The sequence below is a fragment of the Canis lupus genome, chromosome 33 (genome assembly GCF_048164855.1).
Source record: "Canis lupus baileyi chromosome 33, mCanLup2.hap1, whole genome shotgun sequence".
Taxonomy (NCBI): Eukaryota; Metazoa; Chordata; class Mammalia; order Carnivora; family Canidae; genus Canis; species Canis lupus.
In genome coordinates, this window is record NC_132870.1 from 93775 (window position 1) to 108563 (window position 14789).

A 14789-nucleotide genomic window follows, 5' to 3' on the forward strand; every position below is an offset into this window, starting at 1 on the left:
TTTCAATAAAAGTTTCAATATAATTTTATTAGCAGTTATTACATCAAAATTCACATTTACAGGATCCAAAGGGCTGTCTTAGAAAATTCTAAAGTATATATCATAAGATTTCAACAGTAAGACAGAACATATTCTCATTATAGCACAGCCCTTAAAAAGTCAAGAATAATACTGAGAAACAAGTGCAGTTCTATCAAGAACTAGAAATGAACTCTTTGTGCATAGTGTCACTTAAAGCAAAGTTCCATGGAAGCAGAATATACTTCTATGGATGTGAATTTCAGTGGCAAACATCATTGGCTTCCAAACACTAAGAGAGTTTCCAATCAATAAACAAGCACAGTGGCTTTCATCCAACATAAAGCTATGATATTCTATAACGAGACCCTGAATCCTTAAGTATGTGTAATATGATTTTATGCTGTGACGCTAGTACAAAACACATCGACTCTAATGCATAGATTCTGACACATTATAACAACTGAATACTAAAGACAGCCTTTTTCTAGATCAGAAAATGCTGAGTTTTCCAGTGCAGTATACGTTGGTCATTGCTGATCTAGTGAAATTCTTTTAGCTTGAGCAGTATTGTAGGATTCACAAATATTACATTTCATGCCTAATATATGGAACTGGACTGTAGATCTCCTATTACAATCATTGCAGAGAATCTGAAAAGTGAAGAGATTAATTCAAATTAAGTATATTAAACCTTATAGATAGAAAATAGCACTGTCTGCTCAAAACAATTCTCCAAAAATCATACTGAAGAACTGAAACACATATAGCTAAGTCTAAACATTTCCCAAAACAGAAATGCCTTTTGTTTTCTGAAAATTCTAAGAGTAGCTTTGAATTTAGAAGATGAAAGTGAGTTAAGAAGTCTTATTTTAAAACTGTTTCCAAGTATATAGTGTGGAGCATAAAATCTACTTACATAGGCATAATCTGATTGACATCTATACTTAAAATTCAAAATAACCGATGATTTCTTTTTCCTTGACATTAAAAAAAAAAGTCCAAAAAAGCAGTTCCTAATTTAATAAAAAGCAGCTTTGGCTTATCTCCAAAAATGACAATAAGATGTCATTTGAGACTTAATCTCTTCTAGTACTGAGATCCTGAAAAATAAAAACGGTTAACCTGAAAATAGATCAATACATTACTATGTGAGAAAAGCATTACCTTTAGAATAGTCATACCACAATAAATAGAAAACTTCCAAATTTGCTCAAAATTATAATCTGGAAAATAATTAAGAATACAATCTGAATGTAAAAAGACTACTAATTGCCTAGAGCTAGGAGGATTGGGAAATGACTGCTAATAGGTATGGGATTTCTTTTGGGGGTGACAAAAATACTCTAAAATTGATGGTGATGATGTTTGACAATTTCAAGAATGTATGATAAAGCACTAAACTGTACACTTCAAATGGACAAGTTATATGGCATATAAATTATATCTCAATAAAACCATTATTTGTATTCTAAAAGTGATACTTCATTGACCTTACTAGCAATTCAATTATCCACATGAATAAAAAGGGTAATGAACATTAAAAAACAAAATAATCTTCAAAAATCAACAAATATGTATGCCTGAAATAAAATTTAAAATAATTACAAATAAAATATCATTAAAATAAAACAGCAGACCAGTAATTCATCTCCAGTTACATTAACTGACTGGCTCTGACAAATAGCATGTAAATAATTCAGAATAAAGTTTTTGCCTGCCATCTAGTGTTGGCAAGAATTGTATAAAGGTATTCTTAAGATTTTTTTACTCTGGGGACACCTGGGTTGCTTGGTGTTGAGTGTCTGCCTTCGGCTCAGGGCGTGATCCTGGGTCCAGGGATCAAGTCCCACATCAGGCTCCCTGCAGGAAGCGTGTCTCTCCCTCTGCCTGTGTCTCTGCCTCTCTCTCTCTTTTGGTCTGGTTTGTTGAATTTGAAGTAACTAAAATCTGTATTTGGTCCTTTCAAATACAATACAATACAATATAATAATCACATTGGTGTCAATGCCAAAGCAGTATTTTTTTTTTTTTTTTTTTTAAATTCATGATAGTCACAGAGAGAGAGAGAGAGAGAGAGGCAGAGACACAGGCAGAGGGAGAAGCAGGCTCCATGCACCGGGAGCCTGATGTGGGATTCGATCCTGGGTCTCCAGGATCGCGCCCTGGGCCAAAGGCAGGCGCCAAACCGCTGGGCCACCCAGGGATCCCCCAAAGCAGTATTTTTTAAACAGATTCGAGCAAAAAGGCAAAAGTAAACCAGCACATCAAACAGGAACCTAAAAAGTTTTAAGCACTGATTATACTCACATCCACAGTCATGTTCTGGTATTCTGATGGCATAGGAGTCTGTGCTACCTCATCATCCAGCTGTCTCCAGTATCTAGTCATATCTAAAGCAGAATGCATACACAAGGGACATCTGTAGCCTCTAGAAGAGATAGAAAGGTTATTTTCCAAACATTAAACAAGGAGTCTATCAACTCCAGTATAAGATGCATGCTAACTGGTACATAAACCATCCAAAACAGAGCATTATTCTGTGTTTCAAGATGACCTGTTACAAGCCTGGGAACTTATAACTTGGGTTAATTAAATCCTGTAACCTATGGTATTTTTTAGATCTACTTTTTCCTCAGTTCTCTAAAGTGGGCAGGAATTAGTTCATATTCTTTACAGAATAACCTCAATTTCTTAATATACTCAGGCAATTCAGATTGTATTATTTTCTTCCTAAAAATTCTGAAGAAGTTCCCTTCTACCTGGCTCTTAAATTAAAATTTCTCTTTACGAATGCACAGGACCAAAATACATTTTCAGTCTCTTCTCTCCTGACTATGCTCATTTCATTTTAACATCCTTCACCCACAATAAAGTCTCTGCTTTAGATAATCTTGTTACCAGCTCTCTTTGCAGATGATTAACATGCACTAATATAATGACTTAACAGATCTTTGAGTGACAAGCCTCAGTATTTTTACAATGGTATGGATTGCCTTTAGCAGAGCCTGTGCCCCCTGGTAAGCACAGCCAGAAAAATAAGAGGTAGCTCTTGTGAGCTGTGGGATGAGATACGGCATAATACAAGCACAGGGGCAAAGATGCAGTTCCTACAACCACAATATGCTTTGCCCAATTTAACACTATTCATTTACTCTACCCATCTCAAGATAACCTGCCATGCCCAGTAAAGTGTAAGTAACACAGCAATGCTTGCCCACTTCCATATCCCTGCACAAAGTAACTAAATAAATCAGACATATTACAATATTAACCTTTAAAAATCCCATCAAACACTTACTCTTTCAACATTTCTTCATAACATGTTCTGAAAAAAATATATAACACTATTTTAGTAAGGCAAAAACCATCTCCTCTACTTTCAAACATTTTTGAGGAAAAAAAAAATTACCTATGTAAAAGATGTCCACATGGCAAGACATGAGCAACAACACGGGATGTATGAATGTCCTATAAAGGAAATAAATGTTACTGCTTGCATAAAGAGTATATAAACATCCAAGTACTTTAAGTTCAAGAAGGAATATTTCCAAAGCAGATAATAGTTTAAGATTACCTCCAAACATATTGGACAATTCTGCCGGGAAACATTTTCAATACACTGTTTAAAGGAGAAACTCAAATTACTAAAACTTAACTAGATGGAATGACAGATATATACATAGTAATAAAAACTAATGATAAAGCAATGATACTAATGATACTAACTTACTTAAAATAATAATTAACAACATTAATATATGTCTCTTATATGTCAGACAAGAACTGAACAATTAACTCACACAACTATTTCAGGCTTTGCACATTACCTGAAACAATGAATTAATACATCTTAATTGTTCAAATTATCTTCATTTTACAAATGAGGAAAATCAGAGAATTAAGATTTACAAAGATTCAGAGATAATAACATTTGGAATCTATTTCATATGTATTTTGTTCCAAAACTTAATGATATTGACGATTCATATTACTGAAATTTACTACATGCTATACATTAGCTCAACCAAGTCCCACAACTCTAAATGAAACAGGTACAACTATTACTCCATTTTACAGATGAGGTATCTGAGGCCTAGAGAAGCTCAATAACTTCCAAAGTCACATGCTAATAAGAAGTTGAACAGTATTTGAGTGCCAACAGGCTGCCTCCAGTGCCAGAGTTCCTAACTTGACAAGATAGGGTGAGTAAATGCAGGAAGGTATGGGGAAGCACCAAGCCATGGATGATGCCCACGTTTTTTAAGTGAGCACTTAACTATATGATAGGACCATTTACTGAAATATAGACAATGAAAAATAACTGAGAAACAAAGATACCACAAGAGAAACTGTGTAGTTTTTGAAAGACCACACAGCTATCATGCCTCAACTGAAGTCTATAAAACCAAACTCAATCTTTTAATTCCAGCAAATTCATGGTCTACTAATCAAGGATAATAGCAAGGGCTAAAAGCCTCAGGAGTCATCTCTACTCAACCCCATCCTTTTTCCCTTCTATCTTGTCATTGTATCCCAAATGCTCATTATTCATCTCAATTTCTCTTAACACTTGACCTATTTTAGGCCAGTTTTTATCCAGCATCTATTTAAAAAATCCTCATTAATGTTAACTATACCAGAATTAAAATGAAAAACTTAACGAAAAAAATCCTGATTAGCCTCTCCATTCTCTGATGTTTATTAGATATTTTCTGAATAATGAAAAATAATCTTAAAGAGCCTGGTATGATATAATTACTATATCCAAAACTAAAAATATATTTTTAAATATTTTATTTATTTATTCATGAGAGACACACACAGAGAGAGAGAGGCAGAGACACAGGCAGAGGGTGAAGCAGGCTCCAGGCAGGAAGCCCGATGTGGGACTGGATCCCGGGACCACGCCCTGAGCTGAAGGCAGCACTAAACCGCTGAGCCACCCAGGGATCCCCCTTAAAAATACTTCTAACTATGAAAGTAAATATAAAACTATTTTCTGATTTTTCTCGAAATGCTGTTACATTGCTATTCCTTCTTTACTATGCACTTTTTGTTATTCTTAAAACCAGTACCAATGAGATGAATCCATAAACTTAGAAGCTGTCAACATTATGCAAATAACTGATATAATATTCTTATATACTATGGAGTGCCCAGGTGGCTCAGGTGGTTAAGCGGCCAACTCTTGCTATTGACTCAGGTCATGATCTCAGGGTCTCAGGATCGAGCCCCATATGGAGTCCCGTGCTCAGCACAGAGTCTACTTGAGATTCCTCCCTCTCCCGCTCCCACTCCCTCTCCCCCTGCTTGTGTACTCTCTCTAAAATAAATCTTTTTTTTAAAAAAGTTTTCTTACATACTACACAGATGAAAAAGAATTGTAGATCAGATATTCTGAGGCATATGCCTTAAAACACCTACTTAATGCTTAAAAATAAAAAACAACATAGTTGTACTTGGTAATATCTGAAAAATAGCAAAATATCTGAAAAATCCAAACATTTTAGGATTTAGCTGGTTTTCAGACACAATATAATACTTTTTAAGTTATGCAAACTTAATTATATACCTTGTGCTTTCCTTGGAGATTCATAGCTAGGCATAAGTTACATTTCAAACAATGGAAAAAATCTTCCTTTGGACCAATCCTAAAAATACATGTGAAAGCCAAAAAATTAAGTTCATTTTTACTGCAGTGGTAATTTACTCATTTTTATTTTAGTTTCACTGTAAAATTAGTTCAAACCATAATGAAGAACATGGGGTAAACCACTACCTCCTCAACAACACTCCCCAAATGTAATAAGCACTATTAACAGAATGCTCTCTGTCCGGGCGTTTTCACACACATACACACACACACACACACACACACACACACACACACCTTTTAGGTTTTCTTTTTTACATAAGTGGATTCTTCCTATATATCCTGGTCTGTGACTTTTTTTAGCTGAATAACATCCTAAAGATTGTTCTAACTAGAACCACTTGATTCCTCTTCATGAATTACACAGTATTACATAGTATGGACAGATCATAATTTTTAAAAGTACTCCCTTATATAATTTACATCTTAACACAATGATATAAAATAAATATGCTTATACAGATGTCACTTAGCCCATCTCTTGGTAATTTTTATAAGATTCCTATACGTGAAACTATGGGATCAGAGGGTACTGCATCATTGATTTCGATATTGACAAACTGACCTCCAAAAAGGTAATATTACATTATATTCCCTCTAACAATGTGCGACAGCACCCATGTTCCCCGTACCCTAGTGAACACTGGTTACCTATAATGATAGACAAATAAAAGATGTATTTTCAATTTGCATTTCTCAGGTTATGAGATGAAGATATATTTTAATATTTATGAACCATATGGATTTCTATTGTGGATTATCTGTTCATGTGCTCTGTTCATTCTAAGGTATTTGTCTTTTACCACTTCAAAATAGCTGTTTATATATCCTGAATATTAATCTTTTTCATTAGTATATTTACAATTTACTGGTATGTCACCTATCTTGATTTATATATTTTGTCATACAGCCATTTTAATTTCTATGTACTAAAAAGCCATTGGTATTTTCCTTTATTGCTTCTGCTTTTGAAACCTATAGGTCATAAATATACGTATACCTCTAATACTTACCTTTAATTTTTAGATTTTTCTTTCATCCATTTGAAACGTATTATGCATGATAAAGATAATATCGCTAGTTACCCCCAAGTTTTTATTATCCCCTTCTTTCACAACAACAAAATACTTAGCTATGCACAGGATGTCCTGAATAAAGACTATCTGCAACTTCTCTGGAAGTTGTGAACAGAAGAAATAAATGAGACTTCTGTGTTATGGCCTTAAAAGGAAAGCTCAACAAACCCTAAACACAAGCAACATGAAAAAAACTCATGGAACATCATAATCAAACTGCTCAAAACCAAAGATAAAATCTTAAAAGCAGCCAGAAAAAAACAAAAGGCTTATACAGAGGAACAAAGATAAGGATGGCACCAGATTCCTCATTGCAAACAATGCACAATGTATTGTACAGAACACAGTATAGCAACATCTTTAAAGTACTGAAAAAAACCCTGTCAGCTTAGAATTCTATATCCAAAAAATATCTGTCAAAAATGAAAGCAAAATAAAGATGTTTCAAACATACAAAAGCCAAAATGACTGATTACCAGGAGATTTTGTTTTAAACAAAAACAGTCAATTTGGCATCAGTACTTGAAAGTGACCTGCCAGGCTCTGCAGCATTGTCCTCAAACTTCACTTCAACACACAGTAAATACTTTTACATTCTGACCCAGTTCTCCTTTCCCCCCTCACACGTGTATATATACACACACACACTCAAAGTGCTAATAAAACTTCCACCCAACAATACTTATCCTTACCATACACATATATTTTTTTTTAATGGTGACAGGAACTCAGTAGATTTGCTTCAGTTTCAAATAACTACTGTAGGGGGGCCTGGGTGCAGCTCAGTGGTTGAGCATTTGCCTTTGGCTCACGGGACGATCCCAGGGTCCTAGGAAGGAGTCCTCCATCGGGCTCCCTACAGGAAGCATGCTTCTCCCTCCTCCTGTGTCTCTGCCTCTCTGTCTCATGAATAAATAAAATCTTTTAAAAAATAAAATAAAATAACTACTCTATATAATACATCCTCTTTATTTCCAACCTCAACCACAGTCTCTACCTCCACCTCCACTGCCCCTCACTCCATTCTTTCACTGCCTTCTCTCAGGCTTGGTTATTTATTTATAGCCTGGTGCATTCTGATCTCTTCAGCCTTGGTCTATCTATATTAAAACTTTACTCAAACTTTCCTAAAATTAAGACTACTCCAATCCGTATAATCTGACAAACTCTACAGTAGTGACTGCTTACGAAGCCTTATTATTCCACAAACAGAATATAAATTCAAGAACAAGAACATGCTTGCCTAAGAATGAAACTAGACCATTCTCTTACATCATACGCAAAGATAAACTCAAAATGGATGAAAGATCTAAATGGGAGACAAGATTCCATCAAAATCCTAGAGGAAAACCCAGGCAACACCCTTTCTGAACTTGGCTACAGTAACTTCTTGCAAGATACATCCATGAAGGCAAAAGAAACAAAAGCAAAAATGAACTATTGGGACTTCATCCAGATAAGAAGCTTTTGCACAGCAAAAGAAACAGTTAACAAAACCAAAAGACAACCTACAGAATGGGAGAGGATATTTGCAAATGACGTATCAGAGAAAGGGCTAGTTTCCAAGATCTATTAAGAACTTACTTAACTCAACAGCAAAGAAACAATCCAATCATGAAATGGGCAAAAGACATGAACAGAAATCTCACAGAGGAAGACATAGACATGGCCAACATGCACGTGAGAAAATGCTCCACATCACTTGCCATCAGGGAAACGCAAAACCACAATGACATACCTACCACCTCACACCAGTGAGAATGGGGAAAATTGACAAGGCAGGAAACCACAAATGTTGGAGAGATGTGGAGATAGGGGAACCCTCTTGAACTGTTGGTAGGAATGTGAACTGGTGCAGCCACTCTGGAAAACTGTGTGGAGGTTCCTCAAAGAGTTAAAAATAGACCTGCCCTACAACCCAGCAATTGCACTGTTGGGGATTTACCCCAAAGATACAGAGGCAGTGAAACACCGGGACACCTGCACCCCGATGTTTCTAGCAGCAATGTCCACAATAGCCAAACTGTGGAAGGAGCCTCAGTGTCCACTGAAAGATGAATGGTTAAAGAAGATGTGGTCTATGTATACAATGGAATATTCCTCAGCCATTAGAAACTACAGATACCCACCATTTGCTTTGACGTGGATGGAACTGGAGGGTATTATGCTGAGTGAAATAAGTCAATTGGAAAAGGACAGACACTATATGGTCTCATTCATTTGGGGAATATAAAAATTAATGAAAGGGAATAAAGGGAAAGCAGAGAAAATGAGTGAAATTATCAGTGAGGGTGACAAAACAGAAGAGACACCTAACTCTGGGAAATGAACAAGGGGTAGTGGAAAGGGAGGTGGACGGGGGATTGGGGTAACTGGGTGATGGGCACTGAGGGTGGCACTTGGCAGGATGAGCACTGGGTATTATGCTAAATGTTGGTAAATTGAACTCCAATTAAAAAAAAAAAAAAAAAAAAAAAAAAAGAACATGCCTGCCTTCTACCCACTCCTGCTCAACACATAAACACATAACAAAGATCTGTCTGATGCTTCTTTAATAACTTGCAGAAATGCAAAAATACATCCTTCCCTTAAAGCATTTTATGAGATGTTTTATTTCCCCAATGTAGTTATACAAATTTATATACCTTTTTAAATTTTAAAAGTAATAGCCATTTTTTAAAATGTATAAAACCCAGAAGAACATGAACCAACAAATATACCAACAAATACTTAACATCAATCATGATCCCATCATTCATGGGTAAGTACTGCTAATATTGTGGTATGTGTGTTATCCTGATAGACATTTTGACCATTCTCCCAATCCCTAAATATTATTCAAGAATTTACTCTTAATATGGGCTTGCAAATTTAACAATCTCCCAAACATACAGGTTGTTTTTCATTTTTCTTTATCTGTACAAAACATATACTATACATAATTCTTGGTACATATCTCCATTTCCTTGGGATAATCTAAAAATGGAATTATACAAATGGATGAAACATTTTTTTAAGATCAGAAATAAGAACACCAAAACCACATCTGCCATATTGTACTCTCAAAACAAGTATCCTGGTGCTTATTTAATAACAGTAAGAAATTATATTTCCCCATTAAAAAAAAAAGTTCATTCTTATACATTTCAGTAAGGATGTATGCACCCATTGCCAAAAAATTCAGTGTTGGATGTCTGTCCCTAGTTAAAGAAAAACTGAAACCCTATCTTTAGGGCACATCACTCTTTGAGAGAATTACTGCCATAGCCAAAGAATATCTAACTATCATGGAGCTATTTTTTTTAAGATTTTATTTTATTTTTTTAAGATTTTATTTATTTATGAGAGATACAAAGAGAGAGAGGCAGAGAAACAGGCAGAGGGAGAAGCAGGCTCCACACAAGGAGCCTGACACGGGACTCGATCCCGGGTCTCCAGGATCACGCCCCCCGCTGAAGGCGGCGCTAAACCACTGAGCCACCCAGGCTGCCCCATGGAGCTATTTTAAAATATAAATCAGGAATAACATATTACTAAGCTCTGTAGGAAGCACTAATTTCCTTAGAGCGATTATTGCCTAAAAACAATTTTCAAGCCCACACTTCAGACCAGAGTCAAGCCTAGAGGTGCTATAAACACCAGTAGGAGAAATCTAATCACCTTGCAGATTTGTATAATGGACTAAAAGCAATAACTAAGTTTCATAATATACTTAAGTCAAAAATGTTTGTCTTTAATATCAAAAAGAGGACTCATAAAAGAGTATCAAAGAAGGTTCAGCTACAAAATAAAGACTGATATTTAAGCAAAAATGTAAGACCTCATACATTCAAATCATGTGATTTTTTAATGTCATCATGAGGGTAAAGAAGTTTCCAACACTACTACTGCAAAAACATTTTTAAACTTGTGATATTTTTATTGTTTAAAACAATTGTTATTACCTGGTGGTCATTTCTGACTAAACACAGTATTTGCCAACCTTATTTAATGGATTTTGCTCCCAAGATCTTTTTTTTCTTTTCTTTTTCTTCTTTTCTTTCTTTTCTTTTCTTTTAAAGAGAGGAAGGGGGACCAGGGGAGAGGCTCCACACCTGGTACCCAAGGCAGGTCTGGATCTCAGAGCCCTGAAACCGTGACTTGAGCCAAAATCAAGACCAAACCTTCCACTGAGAACTAGGGCTGGTTCAAAGAAAAGAAACGCTATTTAAAAGCAGTAAAGAACAAGGAGGTCTGGGTGGTTCAGATGGTTAAAAACAGTAAAGAACAAGGAAGGACTTAAAAGAGTCAATATCCCAGAGAAAAGGGAAATATACCCTGAGGCAAAGCCAACATTCCCAGCTTCTTCCTCATTGGGGAACTTGCAGTCCCTAAACTATTCTATTTAGGAGCTAAGCAAGCAGCAGGTAAGAGAGTATGAAACCAAGTAAACCATTTGGCAATTTCTCTGCTGAGGAGGCAGAAAAATGGATGCCAGGCCCTGCCATAAGAGATGCCCTGGTGAACACCCCTGGCTTTAAGTTAAGATCGCTGAGGAACCATATGCTAGCAGCATATGGTTCGGTGTTAGGGAAAACAGAACAGGACTTGTAAATGAAACTTGGCCTCTAATCATCTCAATCTTTAATTGGATTCATGGGATCCACCTTTAAACTAACTGCTTGCCAAAAGAAAATTCTCTTTGGAAAAGATTAGCATCCAGAGCTTATACAGTTTTGTCCAACAACCAACTAAAAAAAATATCGAGCATGCCAAAAGGCAAGATGAAGAAACAAACACCAAGGGGGGAAAAACAGAAAACAGAACTGACCCACAGATAATCAAGATATTGGAGTTCTCACACTGCCCTAAAATTACTGGTAATTAATATGTTGAAGGAAAAAAAAAGGTGAAGAAATTTCACCTGAAAAATGGAAGCTACAGAAAGGGAGAGACTAAATGCAAACTCTATAGTTTTGAGGAAAAAAAAGACCTAAAATGAAAAACTTGATAGGTTAAACAGAAGATTCCACATATTACAATGGAGACCTGGAAGATAAATCAGGAGGACCTATCCAATTTAAGCATGAAAGGGCGAAAAAAAAAAAAAAAAAAGATAAATACAGGAAAAAAATTTAAGACACATATGGGACACAGTGAAAAGGTCTATACCTCAAGTCTCAGGAGAGGTAAGAGCAGAAGGCAGAAACACTACCTGAAGAAATATTGGCCAAGAATATTTCAAAACTGACAGAAGACATCATCAAGCCACAGATTCAAGAAATTCTACAAACTGCAAGCCAGACAAATATCTCACACACCTGGACACATCATGGAAAACCTGCTAAAAACCAATGACTGAAAACATCAAGAGAGGGATAAAAGACAGATTATCTTCAAAGAAGCAATAATAATCCTGTTAGGTGACTCTAAAACAGAAACCATGGCACCAGAATATCTCTGAAGTGCTGAGAGAAAGTAATTCTACCCCCCCAAGAGATAAAATTTTTTAAATGAAGGCAAAATAAAGACATTTTCAAAGAGACAAAAAACTGACAATTTGTGACCAGCGGAGTCTCACTAAAAGTAATAATGAGGGGATCCCTGGGTAGCTCAATGGTTTGGCGCCTGCCTTTGGCCCAGGGCGCGATCCTGGAGTCCCGGGATCGAGTTCCGCGTTGGGATCCCGGCGTGGAGACTGCTTCTCCCTCTGCCTGTGTCTCTGCTTCTCTCTCTCTCTATCGTGAATAAATAAATAATCTTTTTTTTAAACTAATAATGAAAAGAATTCTTAAAGATGAAAGAAAATAATCCTGAAGACAAAGGAGATGCAGAAAGGCAAGAAGAGCAACAGAAATGGTAAATATCATAAATCTAAGAGAATACTGACTGTTCAAAACAATGTCTTAGAATTTAAAATATACATAAATTAAAAAACACAATTGAATGTAAATCCTCTAAGTTAAGGTTCCTGCACTGTCCAGAAATGATAAATGCATTACTCTAGCAAACCAAGGAAGTACGTTATAATTTCTAAGATAACTGCTAAGAGAATAATGGAAGAATGTATCTCTAACAAGTTTATAGAGAATAAAAACAAAATAGAAAAACTGATTATTCCAAAAAAATGCAAGAAAGGAGAAAAAAAAGACAAATGGACAAATTCTAACGGAACAAAAAATACTAAAATTGTAGACTGAATTAGAAAATTGTACATTGTAGATTACACATGTATTTATATATACAATTATATTAATATATAATTATATAGTTATACTATATAGTATATAGTAGACTAAGTATAAAGAGACAGAGTAAAGGACAGAGTTTTCACCAAACTCCATAAAAAAATAAAATTCTGATTACAAGATACATGCCTTACATATAAGTATACAGAATGATTGGAATAAAAAAAAAGAGATATTCATGCAAAAACTAATCAAATGAAAGATCTAGATACTACTGTTCTTAAGGCAGAAAATATTGAAGATAAAAAGAGTATATAATGATAAATAGGTCATAAAGAAAATAGAAAAATTCTATGTAAACACCTAAAGATACTGCCTTAAAATACATAAAGACACAAAAGAGCATATACTACATGAACAAAAGTTCAGGAGAGTGGTTACCTTTGGAAAAGTATATAGACTTGAAGGGAGCATAAGAGAGGCTACTACAGTGCTAAGAACATTCCATTTTTTCATCTGGGTGATAATCAAAAGAATGTTTTCCTAAGCAAACTCATAAGGTTGCTTATGGCTTATGCATCTTTTGGTATGTTATCCTTCCTTAAAAACAAACTATAAAAAAATAAAAAAATAAAAAAATAAAAAAAACAAACTATATAAGAGCTAGAAAGTGTTCTAAAATATTCAGGCAGTGGTTATTTCCAATGAGAACAAGGAGAAAAGACTAATGTGGAACACTTGGGGTTTCAACAGTATTGATTAATTTTCTATTTCTGAAACTGAGTGGCTTATTTATTGTATTAGTATACTTTATAACATATGCTACATATGTACTTTTCTATATATCTAATACTTCAGAGTTTTTAAAAAGAAAAAATTCCTATCTACGCATGTCAATAGTAGCTTATCAATGAGAGACTGGACTATAGGTTTTATTTATTCTTTCTACTTTTTTGTATTTTCTAATTTTTATAAAATTAGCCTATACTTTGAGAATTTTTTAAAAACTAATTGCAGGGAGGGGGCAAGATGGAGGAGGAGTAGGGTCCTCAACTCACCTGGCCCCACCAACTCACCTAGATAACTTTCAAACCATCCTGAAAACCTAAGAATTTGACCTGAGATTTAAAGAGAGAACAGCCAGAACGCTACACAGAGAAGGGTTTTTGCTTCTAACAAGGTAGGAAAGCAGAAAAAAATAAAATAAAAAAGAATCAAGTGGGGGAGGGGCCCTGCGAGGAGCTGGGCTAAGGGGGGCTGCGAGAGCCTCCAGGACAGGAGAGCCCAGCCCCGGAGACGCGGGAACTTTAAAAATCCATGCTGGATTCTTCCCAGACGGAAAGGTGCTCAGCAGGGAAGTTGGGTAGAATCGCAGGAGGGACAGGGACACCTCCAGTCTCCCGAAGTCACAGGGAGAGGAAGTGCGGGGGCGGGGGGGGAGGGCAGTGCATGCACCACACAATCTTCGTAAAGGGCTGGAGCGCGCGCACCCAGTGGAGTCTCGGGGAGAAGCCAGTAGGTCAGGAGGCTCCGGGCGGACACAGCCCAGGATCCTGTGGTCCTCCTGGGACAGGTGGAGGCAAGCAGGGCACAGGACAGCGAGGACGCTCCTGCCACTGGGTGCTCCCAAGCTGTGCAGATCAGCACATCCGCCCAGGGAGCATCTAGGCCAGTGCAGACTGGGAGCTGTGGGTGGTTACTGGGGAAGCTGACTCCAGAGCTAGAGACCTGGCCGCTGACAGTGTAGTTGTTCCTCCTTGTGTCACCCTGTGCCAGGGAGGGGCGGGGCTGCCAGAGAACAGAGGCCTCACGGGGTAAACAGCCCTCACTGAGCCCAGCGCCGGGCAGGAGTGGGGCATCTCCCCCAGGTAC

The 14789-nt window shown here is 36.4% G+C and overlaps 1 protein-coding gene across 23 annotated transcripts in view; it reads right to left on the reverse strand.

The window, feature by feature from the left end:
- RCHY1 (ring finger and CHY zinc finger domain containing 1) overlaps window positions 1–14789 on the reverse strand; it is a 26931-nt gene continuing 12142 nt past the window's right edge. For 14 of the 23 annotated variants that reach the window (XM_072810086.1, XM_072810091.1, XM_072810094.1 and 11 more), the window contains 6 exons: window positions 5594–5672; window positions 3596–3640; window positions 3431–3489; window positions 3320–3346; window positions 2329–2449; window positions 1–671 (listed from right to left, as the gene is read on the reverse strand). In XM_072810086.1, coding sequence (XP_072666187.1) covers window positions 549–671; window positions 2329–2449; window positions 3320–3346; window positions 3431–3489; window positions 3596–3640; window positions 5594–5672 — 454 coding nt within the window. In that variant the 3' untranslated portion in view covers window positions 1–548. Of the gene's footprint in view, window positions 672–937; window positions 1122–2328; window positions 2450–3319; window positions 3347–3430; window positions 3490–3595; window positions 3641–5593; window positions 5673–14789 lie in introns of all 23 variants that reach the window. The other 9 variants (XM_072810088.1, XM_072810093.1, XM_072810079.1 and 6 more) reach the window with 4 other exon arrangements.